Below are 23,497 nucleotides of genomic sequence, written 5' to 3' on the forward strand. Positions count from 1 at the left end.
ACAATTGTAAATTAAAAGTATCTTGTGAATATCAACTAGCAAATCTAAAATACTGGACATCCAAGATAAAAAAAACCAATAGGTAGAGATCAGCATGTTGCTCACTTTTTATAAAAGAAACTTATTATTACATTAATTCCTTAGTTGAGAAAAACCATTTTATCACAACTGATCTGAAGAAACTGTATCCATATTCTTTTGAAAATAAAAGATATAAAAGAATAAATGCCAATTAACATTAATAGACAAAGTGAACTCGGTATCGCCTATCCCACCCTCAAAGTATAGTTTATCATATACTGGCATTATGTGTGAAACATAACCCTGGGATGATAAGCAACAGTCTGCCCCACCTGGTATCAAATGGCACCTACAGGTGTGGAAGGAACTGAAAAGCACCAGACTACTGCATATAAGAAATTTACCTATAGTGGCAGCTTGAGAATGAAACTGAGTAGGAATGCAGGAATTACTGAAAATAATTATATTCCTAGTCAGTTCTGCTGTACAGCTACTACCAGAAGGAAAGCTCTTCAAGGAAGAGCTACCCTATTTATTTTCTTCTGCAGCTGCCAGCCTGACCCTGGAAAGGAGAAAGAGAAGAAACATAGAAGAAAGGAGGGAGAACAGAATAGTAATAAAAATAATTTTTAATTAATGTTGGTAGTCTATGAAATTTGAAGATTAGGTAAAGCAACAGAATTTAAATGTGGATTACAACTATTTGTATATCACTAATACGATGAGCTATAATGTTACTAATTGTTGATTTTATATTACAAAAATCAAGAACAATATTTTGCTCAGTAAAATACATTATTGAATTACATTTTAGGAATTTTACATTTGACTTTACAACACTGGTCACAGAAAGTATTCTTCTTAATTGTTATTTCATACTTAAATAGAAAAGATGGAAATGTGTGAATTTTTAAAAATGCTATTCATTTCCAAATTAGCAGGGTCAGTGATTATTGTGGGGTTTCTTTTCCTCCAATGATGTGCGTACATACACAATGTAAGGATTCGTTTTCCAAGTAATCTGTCAGAGGCAGTAACATCACCATCAAGTCATAATAGTAGTATGAGTATAACAAATATCTCACTATCCCTACACTACCTCATGGTTTAAATGTTCTAAAACATAAATAAAAACAATACAATTCTAAATTTAGCAATTAAAAAAGTATCAGTTATTCTGTAAAAAGTTAAATGGAACTGGTACAATGACTGATTTCTTTATAATTTTTATGCTAAAAGTCTTTGACATTTTAAATAGATACATTAAGTTAAGAAAACCAACAAATCAAACCACCTTAAAAAATATGTATGTTAAAAACAAAAACAAAGACCCTATACCAGTTATTTTAAGAAAAAGTAAAAATAATTAACAGATTTCAGTATATTAAAAACCTTAGTTATAGCAAATATTTCACGGTAACCAACTAATTTTTTTAAACTCCATTTTAAGGCTATTCTTACCTCAGTCATTAGCCATTGTTTCTGCTTGAGTCCTATATCTAAATGTTGTGTTTCATCCAAAATTTCTTCTAAAGTGAGAGGATGTGTATCTCCCCGCTGATGTCGTGTCTATTGAGGGAAGAAATTGTTATTAAGAGACAGTTTTAAAATGCTAGATGCATTAAATAATAGATACAAGTAAGTGAATCTTTCAGGAAGTAGAACATGTATTATTTGAGGCAATACAATTATAGTGATGAAGAGAATGGACTACAGAATCAGAATCAGGTTCAAATTCACAGCTCTATAAAATCAAATGATAAACTGAGAAAAAATATTTTCACCTCATATCACAAAGAGCTAATCTTCCTAATATTTTAACAGCCCCCAAAGCCTAACAGGAAAATGACCCAAAGAAAGCATAAAAAGGTGCCTGGGTGGCTCAGTCAGTTAAGCTTCCAACTCTTGATTGCAGTTCCGGCTGAGATCAAGCCCCTCGTCAGCCTCTGCACTCAGTAGGAGTCAGCTTGAGATTCTCTCTCCCTCTCTGTCTGCCCCTCCCCCCTGCTCACGCACACTTCTCTCTGAAATAAATAAATAAATCTTTAAAAAAAAAGTCATAGAGGGGCACCTCAGTGGTACAGTCAGTTAAGTGTTCAACTCCTGGTTTCAGCTCAGGTCATTATCTCATGGGTTGTGGGATCAGCCCCATGTGGGGCTCTGTGCTCAGTAGGGAGTCTGCTTGAAGATTCTCTACCTCTGCCCCTCCCCCTGCTCGTGCATTCTTTCTCTAAAATAAACCTTTTTAAAAAAATGAATAAAAATGGATCTCTGTTGAGTAATTATTATATATAAACTGAATTTTATCAAAACTTTAATATACATGAGTTATTCTAATGAACTGTGTGCTAATAATAATAATAATTGTGATAGGGCGCCTGGGTGGCTCAGTCGTTAAGCTTCTGCCTTCAGCTCAGGTCATGATCCCAGGGTCCTGGGATCGAGCCCGGTATCCGGCTCCCTGCTCCACAGGAAGCCTGTTTCTCCCTCTCCCACTCCCCCTGCTTGTGTTTCCTCTCTCACCATGTCTCTTTCTGTCAAATAAATAAATAAAAATCTTTAAAAATAAAATAAAATAAAATAATTGTGATAGTACTTAGAACCTTATGGTCACGAGAAAAACATTTCTAACATATATATATTATTGTGGCAAAAAAGTTTGACAGATGATGATAAAATATTTTCAAGTATAGCAGCGCCTGGGTGGCTCAGTTAAGTGGCTGCCTTCCGCTTAGGTCATGATCTTGGGGTCCTGATCGCCCTCTGTCCCTCCCCCCTTGTGCTCTCTCTCTCTCTCTCTCTCAAATAAACAAATAAAATCTTTAAAAACGTATATATTTTCAAGCACAAAATTACATAACATTAAGCTAAAATGCAGTGGGAGTACCAGAACAGACTTATAAGTTCAAAAGGAAAAGAGTTAAAATTTCCAACCATATGTTTGTTTTTATAATTTTTTTTAAAGATTTATTTAGGGGCACCTGGGTGGCTCAGTCGTTAAGCGTCTGCCTTCAGCTCAGGTCATGATCCCAGAGTCCTGGGATCGAGCCCTGCATCGGGCTCCCTGCTCAGTGGGGAGCCTGCTTCTCCCTCTCCCACTCCCCCTGCTTGTGTTCCTGCTCTCGCTGTCTCTCTGTCGAATAAATAATAAAATCTTTAAAAAATAAAAAAAAAATATTTATTTGTTCTAGAGAGTGAATGCACACACGTGGGGGGAGGGGAGAGGGAGAGACTTTTTTTTAAGATTTATTTATTTGAGAGAGAGAGAGAGAGAGAGAGCACAAGCAGGAGGAGCGGCAGAGGGAGAGGGAGAAGCAGACTCCCCGCTGAGCAGGGAGCCTGACATGGAGCTCGATCCCAGGGCCCTGGGATCATAACCTGAGCCAAACACAGACACTTAACCGACTGAGCCACCCAGGTGCCCCAGGGAGAGAGTCTTAAGCAGACTCCTCCGAGCTGAGCACAAAGCCCAATGTGGGGCTCGATCTCACGCCCATGAGATCACGACCTGAGCCAAAACTCAGTTGGTTGTCCAACCAACTGCGCCACCAGGAGCAGTTTTTATATTTTTAATTAATAATAGGATTTAGATCCCCTTAGATAAATGTAAAAGAGGTATTTTGTTGAAATGTTATATCAGAAATTCCATCCTTCGTTACTATTTAAACTTTTGCTGAAAAACTGTCAATTTAAATATGTGCAAAGAGATACACAATTTCTCAAAATTGTTTCAGGAAATAACTGAGCACAAAACTTGAAGATCACAGTCCTAAAGAAACTTATAAAAGTAAAGATCATCCAGATTAATGAAGACTCTACCAGCAGAGTAGCAAAAACATGACATTTGAATGTCACTCTCCCTCAACAGACTAACAGCCACGAGGGCATACTTTTTTTCTGAGTAGTCCCACCAATAGTGCTATAAATAGCATACAGTAGGTTTTAATAATCCTTTACCACATGGGGGAATGAGTGGATGGAATGAATGAATAGGAAATATGTGTCAAAGTGTATTATTTGATAATGGGAAATTACAAACTAACAGATTTTTTTTTTAAGATTTTATTTATTTATTTGAGAGAGAGAGAATGAGAGATAGAGAGCACGAGAGGGAAGAGGGTCAGAGGGAGAAGCAGACTCCCTGCCGAGCAGGGAGCCTGATGCGGAACTCGATCCCAGGACTCCAGGATCATGACCTGATCCAAAGGCAGTCACTTAACCAACTGAGCCACCCAGGTGCCCACAAACTAACAGATTTCTACTACAAATCAAATACAAATTACAGATTTCAGACACAGCCAGACATTAAGTCTCTTAAATTACAAAAGCCCTAACATAAAAACTTGATTTACATTTTAAGCAATCCATAGCTGAAATTTGAAATAACAAATACAGCACTCTTTTTTCAAGAGATACAACTAGTAACTAAACAGGAATGAGTTTGGCAGAGGAAGGGGGCAAATCTGAAATCATTTAGCCATTTAGCAATAAATGAAATTTCACTTTAACAAGTTAAGATTCAGAGTCTATGGGAAAGCCAAAATGCCGTAATCAAAACTTCAAAACTTACTTCAAAAAATAGTAAATCTTCCATCAAATCTTAAATTCTAAGTCTTTTGTGAGTCAATATTTTCCTAAGACCATCAGTAATTCTCTAGTTTTTCCTCCAAAGATGCAGAAAAACCATCACCACCATGTGTCTCAACTAGGTAGTTTTTACTTTTCACATCAGTGGAAGTAACAACCTGCAAATCATTCACTTCTTTCTACTGGTTTTGCCAGGAAGTACTGAGTAATTAAGAAATAAATGTACCTATTGCCTGGGCATAATTTTAAGTGAAATGGTGGGCTTAAATTGTACACTTAAATTAATGTAAATTAAATATACTTAGGTGACTCACTGTAGTGCTAATTCGATATAATGTAAAAGGCTTGAAGCATTACATATTTTTAGTTTTATTGAGATGTAATAGGGATACAACAGATTGCACATAATGAAACATACAATTTGATAAAATTTTGACATATATATACAAATTTATTTCTGAAACCCCAATCCTCTTCCTCGGCCAAAAACTTACACAGAATGTGTTATTTGAGAAAAGTACTTACCTTCATGTAATTCACAATCTTGGCAAGAACACCAAACTTATATCCAGAGCTTCCTGATAGAGCTTTCAAGTTAAATGATCCATTGCTATGATCTGAAAATGAGGTTCAAAAAACAACTATAACATTGTCATATAGATTTGATTATGACTTTTAAGCAACTAAGATTTGATTATGACTTTTAAGCAACTAAGCAACTAGTAAAATACTTGTTTTGCATTTTTCCATCTAGTGAATTCTACCATGTAAAACTCTGGTGAAAATTCAAATCTTTGAGTATATAATAAACTTATCAATTTTCCCACCAAGGATAGGAACAAAGTATTAGTAAATTCAAAAGCATTAAAATACATTTCTCTTGCAGACGCCTGGGTGTCTCAGTCGGTGAAGCACCCAACTCTGATCTCAGGGTTGTGAGTAGGTTGGAGCCCACTTAAGAAAAAAAAAAAAAGTGAAATACATTTCTTCTGTAAGTACCTTTGTCTCACTGTTCCCTCAATTATGATTAGATTTATCCCCAAGATTAGAAGCATGGCTTTTTAAACAAGAGGACAATACAAATCTCAAACTGATCCATAGAGTTTTTCTAACAGACTTAAAACCATGAGAAATGAGTCAATTACTTCCAAGGGATAAAAAGTTCCATTTATCACCTGTTACATCAATTTCTGGCCTCTCAACTTAAAACAAATGGGAACTAGTGGGAATTAATAAAAGAAATGATACCATAACTAATTAAACTTTAGAGATTAATTAGGGAAAAAATTATTTAAAAAAGGGAAAAAATTCATAGGCACTGAAACTGCATAAACATGGATGCTTAAAAAAGGATGATAGTATGAAACAAGCGCAAACTGTATAGAAGACAATTTGTTTCAGAACTTGTATCATTTTGTTGCATTTTATAGGCAGAAATCCTAATGCTACCAGGAATCACAAGTGCATTCCATCATAAGGAGGAAGAGTTAAAGAAAAAACAAAAAACCCTCAAATACTAGAAAAACATTTCAGAAGTACACATTCTATTAACAGACCATCAACTCAGATATATTAAGTTCCCTTGTGGCTGATCCACAAAGGAAGAAGTTAAATAAAAAGGGAGGGGGGTATCTTTGGCACCAGCTTGGTAATAATAATTTAAAAAAAAGAATGCATTAGAACAATACAAGTCAAATGTAACAATTGTCAGAGATCCAAAAGAATAGCTTTTAGATGGCAACATAATACTTCTGAGATCGATTTATGAAAAGACTTTACTAAATACGCTTTTTTGAGACTAAAATGAGATTTGATATGTAATTTCCCTTAAAAATCACTGCTTTAAATTTGACAACAACTTAATTGGCACATTATAGCCTACTATGTTTCCAAAAGTAATATTATGGATGCCTTACAGGTATGCTTTCACATTATTTCAACTATGAAATACTACCTACATGGTTCATTTTCCCAAGGTGTTCAGGACACTTTAACAATAAAAGTAACATTTACTGAACACTTACTATTTGCCACGTACCATGCTAAATATTTGATTTTCTCATTTAATCCCTCCAAAAAATCCTATTTAGGAGGTATCACTGTTCCCTTTTTTTTTTTAAAGGAGATTTTTTTTTTAAAGATTTTATTTATTTGCCAGAGAGAGAGAGAGCCCAAGCAGGGGAGAGGAGCAGAGGGAGAAGCAGACTCCCCGCTGAAGAGGGAGCCCCATGTGGGACACGATCCTGGGATCCTGGGACCATGACCCGAGCCCAAGGCAGATGCTTAACCAACTGAGCCACCCAGGCACCTCTCACTGTCTGTCCCCTTTTAAACATAAGAAAAGTTAAGAGTACTATGTAGAAGAATACAGATTCAAATTCAGTTGTAAACACTGTGATACTGCCTTGCATAAGAATCATTAACTAGTCTTTAATACAGACTATTCCATCTTGAAACTGGCTATTATTTTGTCAGAGTATAAAAATGTATAAATGCAGATATAATGTTTTCTTGTTTAACTTTAGTAAAATATTAAGTTTATCCTACATAAACTAACTGGGAACACTATGAAAAGCAGACGATACTATGTTAAGGATAGGCACTATACAAATGCTCAATCGTGAACTACATGCAGTTTTGTGTATCATGGAGTCGTGAACATTTAGCTCAATGCCAGGCAGAGTAAATAGTAAATATTAGCTGAATGAATAAAGACAGTAAGAGTATTTCTATGTACCTCTTTACGGTCCTAGAAACTAATATGCTAATTTATCTGTAATTTTAAAAAATAATGTGGTGGCACCTGGATGGCTCAATCAGGTGAGTGTCTGACTCTTAATTTTGGCTCAAGTCATGATCTTGGGGTCATGGGATCAAGCCCCGCACTGGGCTCTGCACTCAGTGCAGAGTCGGCTTCAGATTCTTCCCCCCGCCCCACCTGCACTATCTCCCTTTAATAAATCTTTAAAAAAAATGTAAACTATAAAATAAAGTCTGCACAGCAAGCATTTACTCAGTCTGCTGTTGCTATAATAGTCACTCCATAATTTAAAACCTTGATACTGTTATGCTTGGACCACACACAACTCTAAATAATACGCCATAAATAAAAATATTCTATCTTCAAATATTCAGTTGAGGATTCTTTTGCCATTTTTTAACAGTTTTTTTGAGGGGTGCCTGAGTGGCACAGTCAGTTGAGTGCTGATTCTTGGTTTCAGCTCAGGTCATGATCTCAGGATCGGGGATCGAGCTCTGCCTCAGGCTCCATGTGGAGTCTACGTGACATCATCTCTCCCTCTCCCTCTGTCCCTCCCACTTGTGCTCTAAAATAAATAAATTTTGAAATTTTTAAAAATTTTAGTACAATTGACAATGTTACATTGTTTCAAGTGTACAACCTAGTCATTCAACTTCTCTGTAGATTATGCTGTGCTCACCACAAGTATAGCTGCTATCTGTCACCATACAACACTATCATAATATCATTAATTATATTCCCTATGCTGTGCCTTTTATTCCTTTTTTACCATTTAAATTTCAGACTGCTTTTTAATGTCGGTGGTATACCTACCAAAACTAACCCTCTCCCAACTAGCAGAGCTGAAAATCTTTCTTTTCCCTTAGAATTTCTCCTAAATCAAACCACCACATGGAAATAATCACTCCCAGAGGACAAGATTTATATATAACACAAGTATGGAAAGAAAATATCATTTATGAGATTTTATGCCCACTTCCTGGAGGAAATACCAAGCTGGTAAACCTGGACTGTTTGTTTCCTAGGTTACTACCTCTCTCGACATTACCTTTTAGCCCTAGCAGTGAAATACTCACTGAAGGATCCAAAATTTTATGGTTAAACACTAAGGAATCATCACTTTGTTACTAACTCAAATTCCTTTGCAGAAATTTAGCTTAAGGACAAAAAAATAAGAAAAAGGTGACAGTTGATATCCCAAACAGCTCTATTCAAGTTTATGAATGATTTACACTTAAAGGTGGCAGGACTTAATGCAAATGAACGAAGAGGAAACTGTCAGCTGCATTGTGGTTCAACCAATAGAAGCACAGCTCCATCTTGGATGTGCACCGGACTGCATTACAAACAGACGATACCATCGCTTCAACAGCAGCCTTCAGACGAGAGGTAGGTTTATACGATCTCTTTCATTTAGTAATACACATCCTTATGATGTAATGTAAAAATATTTTACCATAAAAACCAACCAGAAAGCTTTGTTCCTACAAAAGACCAAAAAAAAGCAATGTATTCATTTCACTGCTTGGTAGGATTTTATTATGAAAATGTGAAGACTGCCTTGTGCTATTTGATAAGCACCCTTACCATCTGTGCCTTATGGAAAATTCATGAGATTTTCTATGAACCTGATCTATATCCAGACCTTAGAGTAAACCATAAGCATTTAATGTTAAGTGGTTACTTGCTAATTTATTTTTTCTGAGCTATTTCATTTCAGCAGTTTGGTCTGCCTTAACAAAGGATTTTTCTTAAAGAAAAATCTAGACTAAAAGCAAATCCTGGACTAAAGCTTTCTAATTATATGTGCAAATTATATTGGCTGGTAAAAAGCAACTACTTATGGGAAAGTTTGTTATATTTTAACAAATATGAGAAAATAGTTCAAAACTGTTTATTTGGCTTTGAGTGTAGATGCAGAGAATGCCAAGAAATTGTAACGAATGTGATTTTTACATAAAAATTAGAAGACCACAAAGATATCATTAAATAGGCTGCATTATACTATTGCCAAAGAGATCATTTGTAGAGCTTCAAACTTTCCTAAGATTCTAACTAAAATAATTCCTTATGGTTAAATTTTAAAATCTATATTACTATAATACACAAGTCATTCTATTATTAAATGATAACCTTCTTAAATAGCCTTTCATTTTTTATATGCCACAAAAATATTCATAACCATATTTTAATATAATGTTGAAATTATTCTTCAACTGATTCCTCAAAATAAAGAGAGCAAGTCTTTTTGATAAACTACAGTTTAAAATAAAAGTATGTTTTAAGAAGAACTGGTTAAGGGAGGAAGGTATGGTACCTTTCAACGTAGGTAATAAGATTACTTTCATGGCTCAGAGTAACTATTCATGTCTACTAAAAATTAGTATCAACCACTGATCAAATTTCTAATTTTATAATGGTAATGTAAATATCATTATTTAGTAGATGCCAGAGTTCCAAGATATTACCCACACATACTGACCTAAAGATCCAACTTCTGCCCTTTTCTTTGCTGATAAATCTATTTAAATTTTAAAAGACTATTTTCATAATTTTTATTCCTTCTATTTCTTATTCAGCATTCAGCCAGCATGAGTAAAGCATCTCTTACAAAGCCTAAAGGTTGCTGTAAGAAGATATTAGATCTCTCGAGGTTCAGAACAATGGGGTTAATTACCTAGAAAATATTCCTGCTTGCTGTACAAAGTATGGGAGCCAAAAAAGTCTCAGATAAATAAAAACAACCTTGTCTAATCAACAGTTAACTTGTAACTGAAATTTCACGTAAACTGTAAACAGAAAAAGCCCTACCACCCCCATTATTAGCACTATAATCAGCCTACATTTTACTGGTGATATATTTATGGTTAACACAGATATAGGTTTACTGCTCTTTCACCAAACTGACTAGACGTATGGCCTATCTCAGAGAGTTCCAGGGCTGGGTGAGCTGCTCTGTTTAAAGGCCAATATGATTAACTGATCATATTTCAAAGTTATATGTTTAAAGACACTAGAGAATTCAACTCAAGGGCTTTTACCATAATTAGAGCAAAAGCATAATCTTATTCTGATCTGACAATTCAAGGTTCCAGAACAGTTTGAAGTCCTATCCCCATAAATATTTCACTAGGGCCTTCTGAAATGGGAGGAAAAATAGGTGAAGAGACTATACCAAAAATAAACCTAAAAAAAATATACAGTATTTACTTTAACACTCCCCACTTCTGTAATGAAATATTAAAGAGGTGGGGATCCAAAAAAAAGTACACAAACAATTTTTACCATTTAGTCTTGTTTTTCATAAAGCATGTATATAGCAGGTATTTTATATAAATTTGTATTTTAATTTCAAAAATAGTCTTAGAATGAGAAAATCCTAATAATACCATCTTTTTGCATGTCTAATTATATCTACTCCATTAAAGTAAGTTTCAGATTTTACCCTAAATTTAGCACAAAAAATTGCTAGAGCTCTGCTGTATGTAAAAAGAATAAACCACATTAAATTTAAGGTACAAAATGACTCCGTATTTCACGGTTTACTTTTTTCAGATATGCCCAGAAGCTAACTAAAGATTGAATGTTTTGAGTTGCTCATCAGTTATCAATACACTCACATAAGAGGCAAACTGTCATCATTTACAACATAAACTGTCATCATTTACAACACGTGTGTACTCTTCCTTAAACTGCTTAGACACTTCTACTCAAAATGACAGTGTTTACTGATTCTTGTTTTAATTTTTTAGAAGTAATCCAGAAAACCCAATAAATGTATCAAATAGATATAAAACAAATAAGATATATAACACAATGTAACAAAAGATATAAAACCAAAGGCCAAGAAATACTTTTAAAATATATTAGTTTGGGGGACGCCTGGGTGGCTCAGTCGTTGGGTGTCTGCCTTCGGCTCGGGTCATGATCCCAGGGTCCTGGAATCGAGCCCCACATCAGGCTCCCTGCCCAGCAGGAGGCCTGCTTCTCCCTCTCCCACTCCCCCTGCTTGTGTTCCTACTCCCGCTATCTCTCTGTCAAATAAATAAATAAAATCTTAAGAAAAAAATAAAATATATTAGTTTGGGTTTTAGATACGAACTATATTCAAATGGTTCAAAAACTAAAACATAACAAGATATACCTTGAGAAATCTCACAAAGATCCCTATTTCCCAGCTCTACTCTCCAACCAACCACACAAGTAATCATTTGTTATTAATTTCTTATATAACTCCTTCCAAAACTTTTGTGCAGATACAAGCAAATAAAAATGCATATTATTTCCCCCTTTCCCATACATACTGTCCTGCATCTTGGTTTTTTCACTTAACAGACCCTAAAAATCCTTCAGTATCACCACAGTTACCTCATTCACACACAATAATCAATTGTATGGATATATTAATTTTAACCAGAAGAATAGGTCATTGATGGGTACAAGTTAACCTCAAATAACTGAATTTAGTTTGTGTCTGCCTGCCTGCCCCACCTTCTCCCTTCCCTCCATTTTGGGGAGTGCACAAGAGGGCGTGAAAAAATTTTTTTCTTTTATTTTTAAAGATTTTATTTATTTGACAGAGAGCGAGAGAGGGAACACAAGCAGGGGGAGGGGGAGAGGGAGAAGCAGGCCCCCCTGCCAAGCCACCCAGGCACTCCTTGAAAAAATTTTAAACAGTTCACTTGTACCTCAAATATAAATAGAATATTGGGACACCTAGGTGGCTCAGTGGGTTGACCAGCAGCTCCTGGTTTCAGCTCAGGTGGTAATCTCTGGGTCATGGGATCGAGCCCCAGGATGGCTCTGTGGTCGGTGAGGAGTCTGCTTGGGATTCTTTCTCCCTCTCCCTCTGTACCTCCCGTATCTGATACTTGCACACACGTGCTCTCTCACAAATAAATCTTCTTTAAGAAACAGAATATAAAGTTAAAATTTTAAGCAGTTCACTTGTACCTCAAAATTAAATAGAATATAAAGTTCCTTAAACCAACTTTCCAGTAATTCTAAAATTTCATTTTGAAATAGAAATTTACATTATTAGTCTCTACAACTTCTCCTCAGTTTTTTTAAAGTCAATACAAATAAGAAATCCCTACTCAAAAAGAGTTAAAATACAAAGTAGTAACTTCAGCATAATTTCATAAGTTATAGATTTATACAGCCAATTTCTAGAAGAAAAGAAACAAAAGTCTGACATGTTAGGGAGACAGGATTATTAGTGAAGCTTTTAGTTTTTATTTAAAATTATTATAATGTGGGGCACCTGGGTGGCTCAGTCATTAAGTGTCTGCCTTCGGCTCAGGTCATGATCCCAGGGTCCTGGGGATCGAGCCCCGCATAGGGCTCCCTGCTTGGCGGGAAGCTTGCTTCTCCCTCTCCCACTCCCCCTGCTTGTGTTCTCTCTCTCGTGTTCTGTCAATTAAAATAAAATATTTAAAAAAAAATAATAAAAATTATTATAATATAAAAATTACTATAAAGTTTCTGAAATCAATAATGAAATCTTAACATTAAGTTAATTAATAAGGTACATTAAACTAATTTTTTAAAGATTTATTTATTTGAGAGAGAGAGAGACTCCCAAGCAGACTTCCCACTGAGCGCAGAGCTCCACCCAGGGCTCAACCTCACAACTGGAAATCATGACCTGAGCCAAACCCAAGAGTCGGATGCTCAACCCACTGAGCCACCCAGACACTGCTACATTAAACTAATTTAAGGGACATAATGTGTAAAGAAATTCCCAGATTTTAAAAAGGAATCAACCTGGGACGCCTGGCTGGCTCAGTCAAAAGAGTATGTGATTCTTGATCTCAGGCTTGTGAGTTCAAGCCCTATATTGGGTGTAGAGATTACTTAATAAAACAAAGGAATCAACCTGAAAGGCCTTAACAGAAAGTCTAAGGAATATTTGCATCAGTGCTGGAGAGGTCCTAGGTTAGCCCAGGTAAAATTATTAGATAGACTCTCCAGTGATTCTTCCCCTGCTCTTTATCTACCCATACAATAAATGGCACTATTCTCTCTTTCCTCAAGAACTATTCTTCCTCTCCTCTTCTATATGCTCTGTTTTTCAAAAGGACCTGAAACTCATTCACACTGAAGTAAAAATAACTAACAATGTGTGCTACCCTCCCAGGAATATCACATTGTAGTCACACTAAATATTTTAAAGGAGTTCCAAAGCTAAACATTTTTTAGGCATTTGTATGTGTGTACACACCTGTCACTACTCTAGGCTAGGTCAAAAAGGACTAACGTTCTCTCCATTTGAGTCAGTTTCTATGGGTTACTTGACTATTTGTGTGCACGGTGATTAGAATCAGAAGAAGAGACACTGCAGAAGTTGGAGGAGTGACCTATCGGGATATTCACATTAGACTCCAAGGTGCACCACTTATAGTATATTCTATGTGAGCAGCACCCTACAATGCAATATGAATGGTGTTCCCTGGAGGTGTGCAATGTAGCAGCTCCACTTTCTATAAGAATGCACTAATAAGGAAAAAACTTAAGGGATAAAAGAGGGTAACTCTAGGACGCCTGGGTGGCTCAGTTGGTTAGGCGGCTGCCTTCGGCTCAGGTCATGATCCTGGAGTCCAGGATCGAGTCCCGCATCGGGCTCTCTGCTCAGTGGGGAGTCTGCTTCTCCCTCTGACCCTCCCTCCTCTCATGTGCTCTCTCTCTCTCATTCTCTCTCTCAAATAAATAAAAATCTTAAAAAAAAAGAGAGGGTAACTCTAAAAGGGTGGGTCCCCAGACAGTTTGAAAATACTGTAATATACTGGGAAGTTCCTCACAAACCAGTGTTCCAGACAATGTATTTTTGTTAAGTACCAGAATTAATAAAGGCAATTGATTCAATTACTGTCCATTAGTCTGTTGTCCCTCGTTTCAAGATGAAAGATCACCAGAAACCATGAAACTGAAGTATTCTTAAATCCAAAAGGAACAAATGAATTTAAGCCTTTACTTCTGGCCTCAGATCATCAATTTAACCTTCAAAATACACAAAAGAAGAAACCAAGTCCATCCAGAGAGGTGAAGTTACTTGCCAAGCAAATATGATTTAAGATAGAAAACAAAAACCTTTGGAGTGCCTGGGTGGCGAAGTCAGTACAGCATGTGACCCCTGATCTCAGGATTGTGAGTCAAGCCCCATGTTGGGCATAGAGTTTACTTAAAAATAAATAAAAACATAGAAAACAAAAACCTTAGAAAATATTAACTTATCAATGTCAAAGTTTTAAAATTAGATTTCTAAAGAAAACAAAGAAATTGAAGGAATTATACTGTTATGGCTCTGGTTTAAGTCACTTTTTTTTATTTTTTAAAGATTTTATTTGACAGAGAGCGAGAGCAGGAACACAAGCAGGGGGAGTGGGAGAGGGAGAAGCAGGCTCCCCGCGGAGCAGGGAGCCCGATGCAGGACTCAATCCCAGGACCCTGGGATCATGACCTGAGCCGAAGGCAGACGCTTAACGACTGAGCCACCCAGGCGCCCTTAAGTCACTTTTTCATCTTTTTTGGTGTGAAAATGATAACGTGGTTATGTTTAAAAACAGAATCCTTGGGGCGCCTGGGTGGCTCAGTCGTTAAGCGTCTGCCTTTGGCTCAGGTCATGATCCCAGGGTCCTGGGATCGAGCCCTGCATTGGGCTCCCTGCTCCATGGGAAGCCTGCTTCCCCCTCTCTCTCTCCCCCTGCTTTTGTTCCCTCTCTCGCTGTGTCTCTCTGTCAAATAAATTCTTTAAAAACAAAACAAACAAAAAAACCCAGAATCCTCACCTTTTAAGAGAGATACACTGAATATGTCTAGATGAAGTGATGTCTACAATTTGCTTCAACATAATCTATGGGTGGAAGCAAATGGGTATAGATGAATTGATAATTGAAGCTGTATTATGAGCATACAGGGGTTTATCATACTCTTCTTTTTTAAAGATTTATTTATTTATGGGGCAACTGGGTGGCTCAGTCAGTTAGGCGTCTACCTTTGGCTCGGGTCATAGTCCCAGGGTCCTGGGATCGAGCCCCGCATTGAGCTCCCTGCTCGAGGGGAGCCTGCTTGTCTCTCTCCCCCTGCCTCTCCTCCAGTTCGTGCTCTCTCTCAAATAAATAAATAAAATCTTAAAAAAAAAAAAGGTTTATTTACTTCTTTTATTTGTAATGGTTTGATTTGGCTTCCATTCAGGCCTTCTCATCTCAATGTTTATTTGGGTTTAATTTTTAATTTAAATTCAATTTAATTAACATACACTGTAAAGATTTATTTATTTACTATAGGGGTGGGGGGAGAGAGAGTGCATGAGCTGGAGGAGCAGAGAGAGAGGGAGAGAGAATCCTAAGCAGACTCTGCGTGCTGAGCACTAAGCCCAATGCGGGGCTTGATCTCACAACCCTGAGATCACAGCCTGAGCCAAAACCAAGAGTCAGATGCTTAACCAACTATTGCCACCCAGGCGCCCCATTCTAGAGAGAGCGAGAGTATGCGTGTGCGAGCAGGCAGAGGATCAGAGGGAGACAGAGAGGGAAAGAACCTCAAGCACCCTCCCCGCCCAGTGAAGGTCTCCACGTGGGGCTCAGTCTCCCCAATCGAAACCAAGAGTCGGGTGCCCAACTGACTGAGCCACCCAGGTGCCCCTCATTATACTCATACTCTTCAACTACCTTGAAGTTTTCTTTAATTAAAACATACACACACACACAAGTATCTCCAGCATTTAGAAAACTATTTGGTACACAGTAGGTAATCAATAAACATTTCTTTACAAGAATGAATGAAAACCTACCTAAACTATGTAGTAAAGAAAAATCATGCAAACTAAGTCATTTCTTGAATAAAATAAAGCAAACTGACAACAGTCATTGAATTAACGAAGTGGAATTTTTTATTTCCAAAATTTTCTTAGTATAAAAGCATTCTATAATTTCTTAAAATAAGTTTAAAGGATACTTCTGAAAGATCAAGGTAATAAATTCTTCAATCCTTATGGTCCCATTTTAGGTCGAACAAGTATCAGGTCAACAAGAGCAAAATTTAATGCAAGAATACTAAAACTTTAATTCACTGGTTAATTTTGTGAAATGGAATAATAATTTAATAATCAATATATCTGGGATGCTGATTGTTTAAAATATTCATGTCCAGGGGCGCCTGGGTGGTTCAGTCGTTAAGCGTCTGCCTTTGGCTCAGGTCATGATCCCAGGGTCCTGGGATCGAGCCCCGCATCAGGCTCCCTGCTCTGCGGGAAGCCTGCTTCTCCCTCTCCCACTCCCCCTGCTGGTGTTCCCTCTCTCGCTGTGTCTCTCTCTGTCAAATGAATAAATAAAATCTTTAAATAAATAAATAAAATAAAATATTCATGTCCATAGATCATTCAGCTATATGAAACAGTTAATACTATCATATACATAACAGAAAGAAATCCTAAGATTAAGGTATCTTCATAGGCAACTTGAACCTAAAATTTTATTATCCTTATTCTGAAAATTGTCGTTATTTAGCTTTTCTTTAACATTTTTCACTCAGCCACTATTTCCTGATTCAGGTCACCTGTCCTCGAAGTTTAAAGGACTGGAAATAGAAATACACTGAGCCAACAAGGTGAGAAGGATCCACAAAGGTAATGAGAAAAGTTTTCGGGAGGCAGTCTGAAGACCACCACCTTAAAATGCTAAAATTTTTTGTAGTTAATAGATCACTGACCACAGCTTTAGTCAAATTTTAAAACAATTCAGCTTCTCTTTTTCCATTTCTACTATCAGTTAACTTCTGTACAGAAATCTTAAACCTATATATTTGTCTAGCAAATGATACACATAAAAAACATATAGTACAGTTCATAGAATACACGGCCATAAAATACAGAAAAAATTCAAAAATATAATTTGGGCATTAATTCTGGCAGAAAATAAGATGACTCATGTTACCTATAAAAATTTACTAAAGTTAGTACTAAAACTTGAATTGACAAATCTTTACAATTTCATTACATATATTCACTTTTTACCTTTTTACAGATTCAAAAGAACAATACAAGAAGTAGAATCCCTAAGAATGGCCTCCCTGAGCTCCAGCCTCTGGAATGAAACCACTACATCTGTTTATCAGTACCTTGGTTTTCAAGTTCAAAAAATTTACCCTTTTCATGATAACTGGAACACTGCCTGCTTTGTCATTCTGCTTTTATTTATATTTACAGTGGCATCTTTAGTGGTGTTGGCTTTCCTGTATGAAGTGCTTGACTGTTGCTGCTGTGTAAAAAACAAAACTGTGAAAGACGTGAAAAGTGAACCTAACCCTCTTAGAAGCATGATGGACAACATCAGAAAACGTGAAATTGAAGTGGTCTAGCACTCCACCTAAAACGAACAAAAATCTCTGAAAACAGCCTTCAACTACTGAGAAAAAAAGGATAATTTTCTGAGGCCAACTGTTATTATGAAAATTGACTCTGAATGATTAAAAGATTTCTAAAAGAAGGGAAAAACAAGTCAAATATGCACTTTTTGTGTGTGTATCCCTTTCATTAAATGTACAGTAAAACTTCACAAATGTAAGTTACCAATCTACTTAAAATGACAATTCAAAAACTGGATAAAAGATTCCTAGATTTCAATATTAAACAACAAAAGGTAAGCCAGAAAACATAAGCAAGATAAAATAACTCTGACCTAAACGAACGATGTAGACTAACAAACTACCCTCCATGTGTTTTGGTAATAAAAATGCTATCTAAAATGCTTCCCTAAATCCAAAGTAAATAATTCCACTCACACATAAAATCCCTACTTATTAAAAAGAAGTACATTCTAGGTTACTGAGGACAACTCAAACATTTTTTAAAGACTTAAGTTTTATGTAGGGATTAGTGTGGAAAAAAGTCTCAAAATAGAAAGATCACAAGTATACTTGCATAAAATTTTCATAAAACTGTTTAATAAGAAACACATGGTGTAAGAAGGACCAGGCTATTTTCAAACTAAAACTTACTAGTATACCCCCTTAATTGTATTTGCTGAGCTTTTTCTTTCATTTTGCTGCTCATATTCATATTCTCAAGGGCTAAGACACACAATGCTGAAAAGACTATCTAAAAAAAAAAAAAAAAAAAAAGGCGAAAGACAGGAACACATAACACCTGTCAAGAAATACTGCAGTTTTATTTCTTGGAATTACAAGGGTTGTACAGATATTATATTTTATAACCCTAATGCTATTTTGCTACCACCCATGAGCAAACCTAAGCATGCTCTTAACCACCACAACTGCCCTTAACCAGAAATATCATTCCTGGAAATTTACCCTGAGAAATCAGTTCAAAAGAAAAAAAACTCAAGATACAAAGAGATTTCTAAAAACATTACTCAAAATAACAACAAAAAATGGAAATAACAGCCTTTAAATATGATATATCAACTTTGCTTATTAAGAAGTTACTTTTTTTTAAATTTTATTTTGTTATGTTACTCACCATACATTACATCACTGGTTTTTGATGTAGTGTTCCATGATTCATTGTTTGCGTATAACACCCAGTGCTCCATGCAGAACGTGTCCTCTTTAACACCCATCACCAGGCTAAGCCATCCCCCTTCCCCAGAACCCTCAGTTTATTTCTCAAGGTCCATAGTCTCTCATGGCTCTCTGCCTCTTTTTTATTCACCGTAGGTAAGAGAATGTCAGTCACAGTTCAGAAAAAGTCCAAGTACAAAGTCTTCTGTCTGGTTTAATACGAGGGGAAATTGAGACCATACTTCAACCGGTCCTCTGCCATTACTCACAGCTGTGTTATCGATAAATCATGGATTGCAGAAAGTTTAATATGGTATTATCTGAAGAACAGATGTATTTTGAATAAAGATGTATTTTATTTCCTCTTAAAAAAGCTACTGAAAATTAAGGCACAACGAAAATATTTAATATATGAAATGAAAAATACACATCTAGGGGCACATGGGTGGCTCAGTCGGTTGGGCATCCAAATCCTCAGTTTCTGCCCAGGTCATGATCTCCTGGCTTGTGGGATGGACCCCACAGGGGCTCAGCAGGGAGTCTGCTTAAAAGATTCTCTCCCTCTGCCCCTCCCCCAGCTCTCCCTGTCTTTCTCTCAAATAAATCTTAAAAATAAAAATACATATCTGTCATTTTCAATTTAGAGAACTCTGTCAGTTTGGAATCACTTTTCCACAAAATGTTTTTTGTAACATTAGAAATAAACACAAATAATGTAACCAACTTTCAAAGGACTTGTGAAACCTGGTATACAAAATACTTTGGCAACCAGGAGATATTCTGAGCAGTTAAAACCACATTTTCATAAACGGTAAGCTCTGGAGTCCTTGCCATAAATGGGAAGCATACAGATCGTTTAATTACTAAATTTTTTGATAACGGACACGACTAACTTTTCCCTACTTTATGCTGTAATTTATTTAACCATTCAACAAACATGTATTGAGTGCCTCTATGTGTGAGAGATTAGGTTACAATGACAAACAAGTAATCATGCAATTACAATGACACACAACAGCTTTGTCAGAAATAATGAGTGCTATGGGAATCAAAGGCTAAGCACTGAATTCAAATAGGAAAGTAGAAATAATAAGACTTTTAAGCTGCAACCGAAATGAGGAATAGGAGTTAGCCAAAGGAAAGAGGGAAGGAGCTAAGAAAGAACATTCCAGGAAGAGGACATAATGTGGGCAAAGGTCAAGAGGCAAAAGGGAGTAAAGCATGTTAAAGGAGCTACAGGACAGTATCACTAGGACAAAGTATAAGAAAAACAGTGAGATATGGGTATAAAGGGTAATGGAGACTAGATCAGGTAGGGCATGCAGACAGCAGGAAAAGATGGGCTTCATCTGAAAAGCAACGATGATCAGCCTAAAAATAGTGACACGTTAGAAAAATCACTGACTGCTATACAGAGAGTAGACATAAAGAAGTTAAGCCAGGAAACCTTGTAAGCACCTAATCAGACAATCCACTGATGGTGACCCAATCTAGGGTGGTACGGTTGTCTTCAGTGTTTACACCCAGCTTGGAACCCCTTGTGTCTGGGTACAACCCTGTGACTAGCTCTAGACAATGAGTTGTAAGAGAAAGTAACGTCTCACCGCCACGCAAGAGGATTTTAACTGCCAGACAAGATATTCGAGAGTTCTTTCTCCCTCTGGCATTGAGACCAACAACATCTGAAATATCAGCTACTCTATCAGCCTGGGTCCTTTGAGTGACTCTAAGGAGCTAAGACCCTTGTCAAAAAATGATAAACATGTGGTATGAAAGAGAAACAACAAATCTTTGTTGTTTTTAAGCCACTGAGATTTTGTACTGTTTAAAAAAAAAAAAAAAAGAGGGGCACCTGGATGGCTTAGTCGTTAAGCGTCTGCCTTCAGCTCAGGTCATGGTCCCAGGATCCTGGGATCGAGCCCCGCATGCGGGTCTCACTGCTCACCGAGAAGCCTGCTTCTCCCTCTCCCACTCCCCCTGCTTGTGTTCCCTCTCTCGCTGTATCTCTGTCAAATAAATAAATAAAATCTTTATAAAAAAAAAAAAAGAAAAGAAAAAAAGAAACCCATAGACCCAAATTAGTGTCACTTTGACCAAGTTCCAAAACTGGCATGTTTAATACATAATCTAACCACAGTTTCAAACTCCCTCAGAAATGTAGTCTTAACTGGACTGTTAGGAATTCTTCAATCAATGCCAATGAGTATGCCATATGGACCCTTCTCTATCCCCCAAAGGAAGAGGAATGAGGTCATCTGCATAAGACCCCTGGCTTTTCCCACTAGAAAGGAGCTGGCCTAGAACAGTCCTTTTCTTTTGCTGATAACTTTCCTGCCTCTACCCTCCTTCTATAAACATCTTCCATTTTGTACAACTCCTTGGAATGCCTCTCTACTTGCTAGATGGGATGCTGCCTGATTCATAAATCATTTCATAAAGCCAATTAGATCTTCGATTACTTGGTTGAATCTTGTTATTTAGCAGGAGCAAAGATAGTCTTAAGCATATCATAGACCTTAGAGACTAGATCTAAGAGTGGGTCTGTGCTAATGTTTAAAACAGTGTACTTTTGGGGCGCCTGGGTGACTCAGTCATTAAGCGTCTGCCTTCGGCTCAGGTCATGATCCCAGGGTCCTGGGATTGAGCCCCGCACCAGGCTCCCTGCTCTGCGGGAAGCCTGCTTCTGCCTCTCCCACTCCCCCTGCTTGTGTTCCCTCTCTCGCTGTCTTTGTCAAATAAATCTTTAAAAAAAAAAACAAAAACAAAACAAAGTGTACTATGAATTAATTCAATGTACCCTTCACTGGAATGAGACAAAATCAACTTAATGTATGTGCTAATAAGACCGATAGCCTACTTGATAAAAACGTTACTTCTGCTTTAACATCAGTTAGTAAAACAGCTTGCAAAACATCTAACAAAATGATGTCCATGAAGATTACTATTGCTACATTTTTAGGTAGGTAAATAATTTGTTGTCAATTACACTGGACTGACCTTGTTGTTTAAAAATAGTCTAAGACTAAACTAAACCCAAAATAAGTAGAAGAAATAAAATAATGAAGTAGAAATAAATAACAGAAAAATACAAGAGAAAAATAAATGAAACCAAAAGTTGATTTTTTGAAAAGATCAACAAAATAAAACACAAATTCCTAAAATCAGAAATGACAGAGGGAGGGTTATCACTACGGACCTTACAGAAATCAAAGGATTCCAAGGAAATACTTTGAAAATCTTTAGACAGTGTAGATAATGGAACGGACAAACTCCTAAAAAGATACAAAGCACCAAAATTAACTCAAGAAGATAACAAATAATCTGAATAGATCTGTAAGAAGAATTTCTACACGGGCTTCCCACAAAGGGAAGCTCATGCCCAAATGGCTTCACTAGTGAACTCTACCAAATATTTAAAGGGAAAATCATATCAAACCTTCACAAACTCTTCCAGAAAACAGTGGAAAGAGAACACTTCACCAATCATTTTATGAGGCCAGAAATACCCTGACAGACATCACAAGAAAACTACAAACCATACCCTCGTGAATACAAACACAAAACTCCTGTACAAAATACCAGCAATCTGAAATTCCACAACAAATAAAAAAAGATTATACATCATGACCAAGTAGAATTTATTCTAAGAACGCCAGATTGGTTTAACATCTGAAAAATCAATTAATGTAATATTAATAAAGAACAAGAACACGATCTTCTCACAAGATGCAGAAAAAGCATTTGACAACATCCAATACCCGTTTAAGATTAAAAACTCTCAACAAACTAGAAGTAGAGGGCAACTTCACCCTGATAACAAAATCCATGCAGCTAAGATCATACATAAAGGTGGAAGATTGAATGCCTTTCCCCTAAGATCAGGAACAAGGCAAAGATGTTCACTCTCACCACCTGTAATTCAACATTCTATTAGCCAGTCCAGGGCGGAAAGGAGGGAAGGAAGGAAAGAAGGAAGGGCATTCACATTGGAAAGGACAAAGTAAATCTGTCCTTATTCACATATGACATAATCTTGTATGTAAAAAAAAAATCCTATGGAATTCTCACACACACACACACACACACACACACACACACACACACACACAAAACCTAGAAAGAATAAACAAGTTCAACAAGGTTGCAGAATACAAGTTCAATGTACAAAAACTACTGTATTTCTGGGGCACCTGGGTCACTCAGCTGGTTAAGCATCTGCTTTCAGCTCAGGTCATGATCCCAGGATCCATTAACTGATGAATGGATAAACAAGTTGTAATATACGCATACACTGGATTACTGTTCAGCAATAAAGCAGAATGAAGTACTGAGGCATGCTACACACAGATGAATCCTGGACAAAATACCAGCAAACTGAATCCCATAACAAAAAGAATTATACACCACAACCAAGTAGGATCTATTCCAAGAATGCAAGGGTTGGTTTAACATCTGAACAATCCACCAATGTAATATACCATGTTAATAGCATAAACAACAAAAAGATCATCTCAATAAATGCTAAGTAAAAGAAGCCACACACTAAAGACTACATATTGTACAATTCCATTTATATGAAATGTCCAGAAAAAGCAAATAGAGAGAGAAAGT

The 23,497-nt window shown here is 36.6% G+C and overlaps 2 protein-coding genes across 6 annotated transcripts in view; one reads left to right on the forward strand and one right to left on the reverse strand.

Moving 5' to 3' along the window:
- SMIM18 (small integral membrane protein 18) overlaps positions 1–18,403 on the forward strand; it is a 40,975-nt gene extending 22,572 nt beyond the window's left edge. Inside the window, exons 1-4 of one of the 3 annotated variants that reach the window (XM_073902411.1) lie at positions 5,519–5,599; positions 8,610–8,758; positions 16,920–16,975; positions 17,392–18,403. In XM_073902411.1, the coding sequence (XP_073758512.1) occupies positions 17,429–17,725 (297 nt within the window). In that variant the 5' untranslated portion in view covers positions 5,519–5,599; positions 8,610–8,758; positions 16,920–16,975; positions 17,392–17,428 and the 3' untranslated portion in view covers positions 17,726–18,403. Of the gene's footprint in view, positions 1–5,518; positions 5,600–8,609; positions 8,759–16,919; positions 16,995–17,391 lie in introns of those variants that run through there. The other 2 variants (XM_073902412.1, XM_025886081.2) reach the window with 2 other exon arrangements.
- The window catches only part of GTF2E2 (general transcription factor IIE subunit 2), a 69,222-nt gene that overhangs the window by 31,775 nt on the left and 13,950 nt on the right, over positions 1–23,497 (reverse strand). For all 3 annotated transcript variants that reach the window (XM_025886080.2, XM_073902409.1, XM_073902410.1), the window contains 2 exons: positions 5,134–5,225; positions 1,483–1,590 (listed from right to left, as the gene is read on the reverse strand). In XM_025886080.2, coding sequence (XP_025741865.1) covers positions 1,483–1,590; positions 5,134–5,225 — 200 coding nt within the window. The remainder of the gene's footprint in view (positions 1–1,482; positions 1,591–5,133; positions 5,226–23,497) is intronic.

This window comes from Callorhinus ursinus, unplaced genomic scaffold (assembly GCF_003265705.2).
Source record: "Callorhinus ursinus isolate GAN/ISIS: 27379988/994484 unplaced genomic scaffold, GSC_fseal_2.0 scaffold17, whole genome shotgun sequence".
NCBI lineage: Eukaryota > Metazoa > Chordata > Mammalia > Carnivora > Otariidae > Callorhinus > Callorhinus ursinus.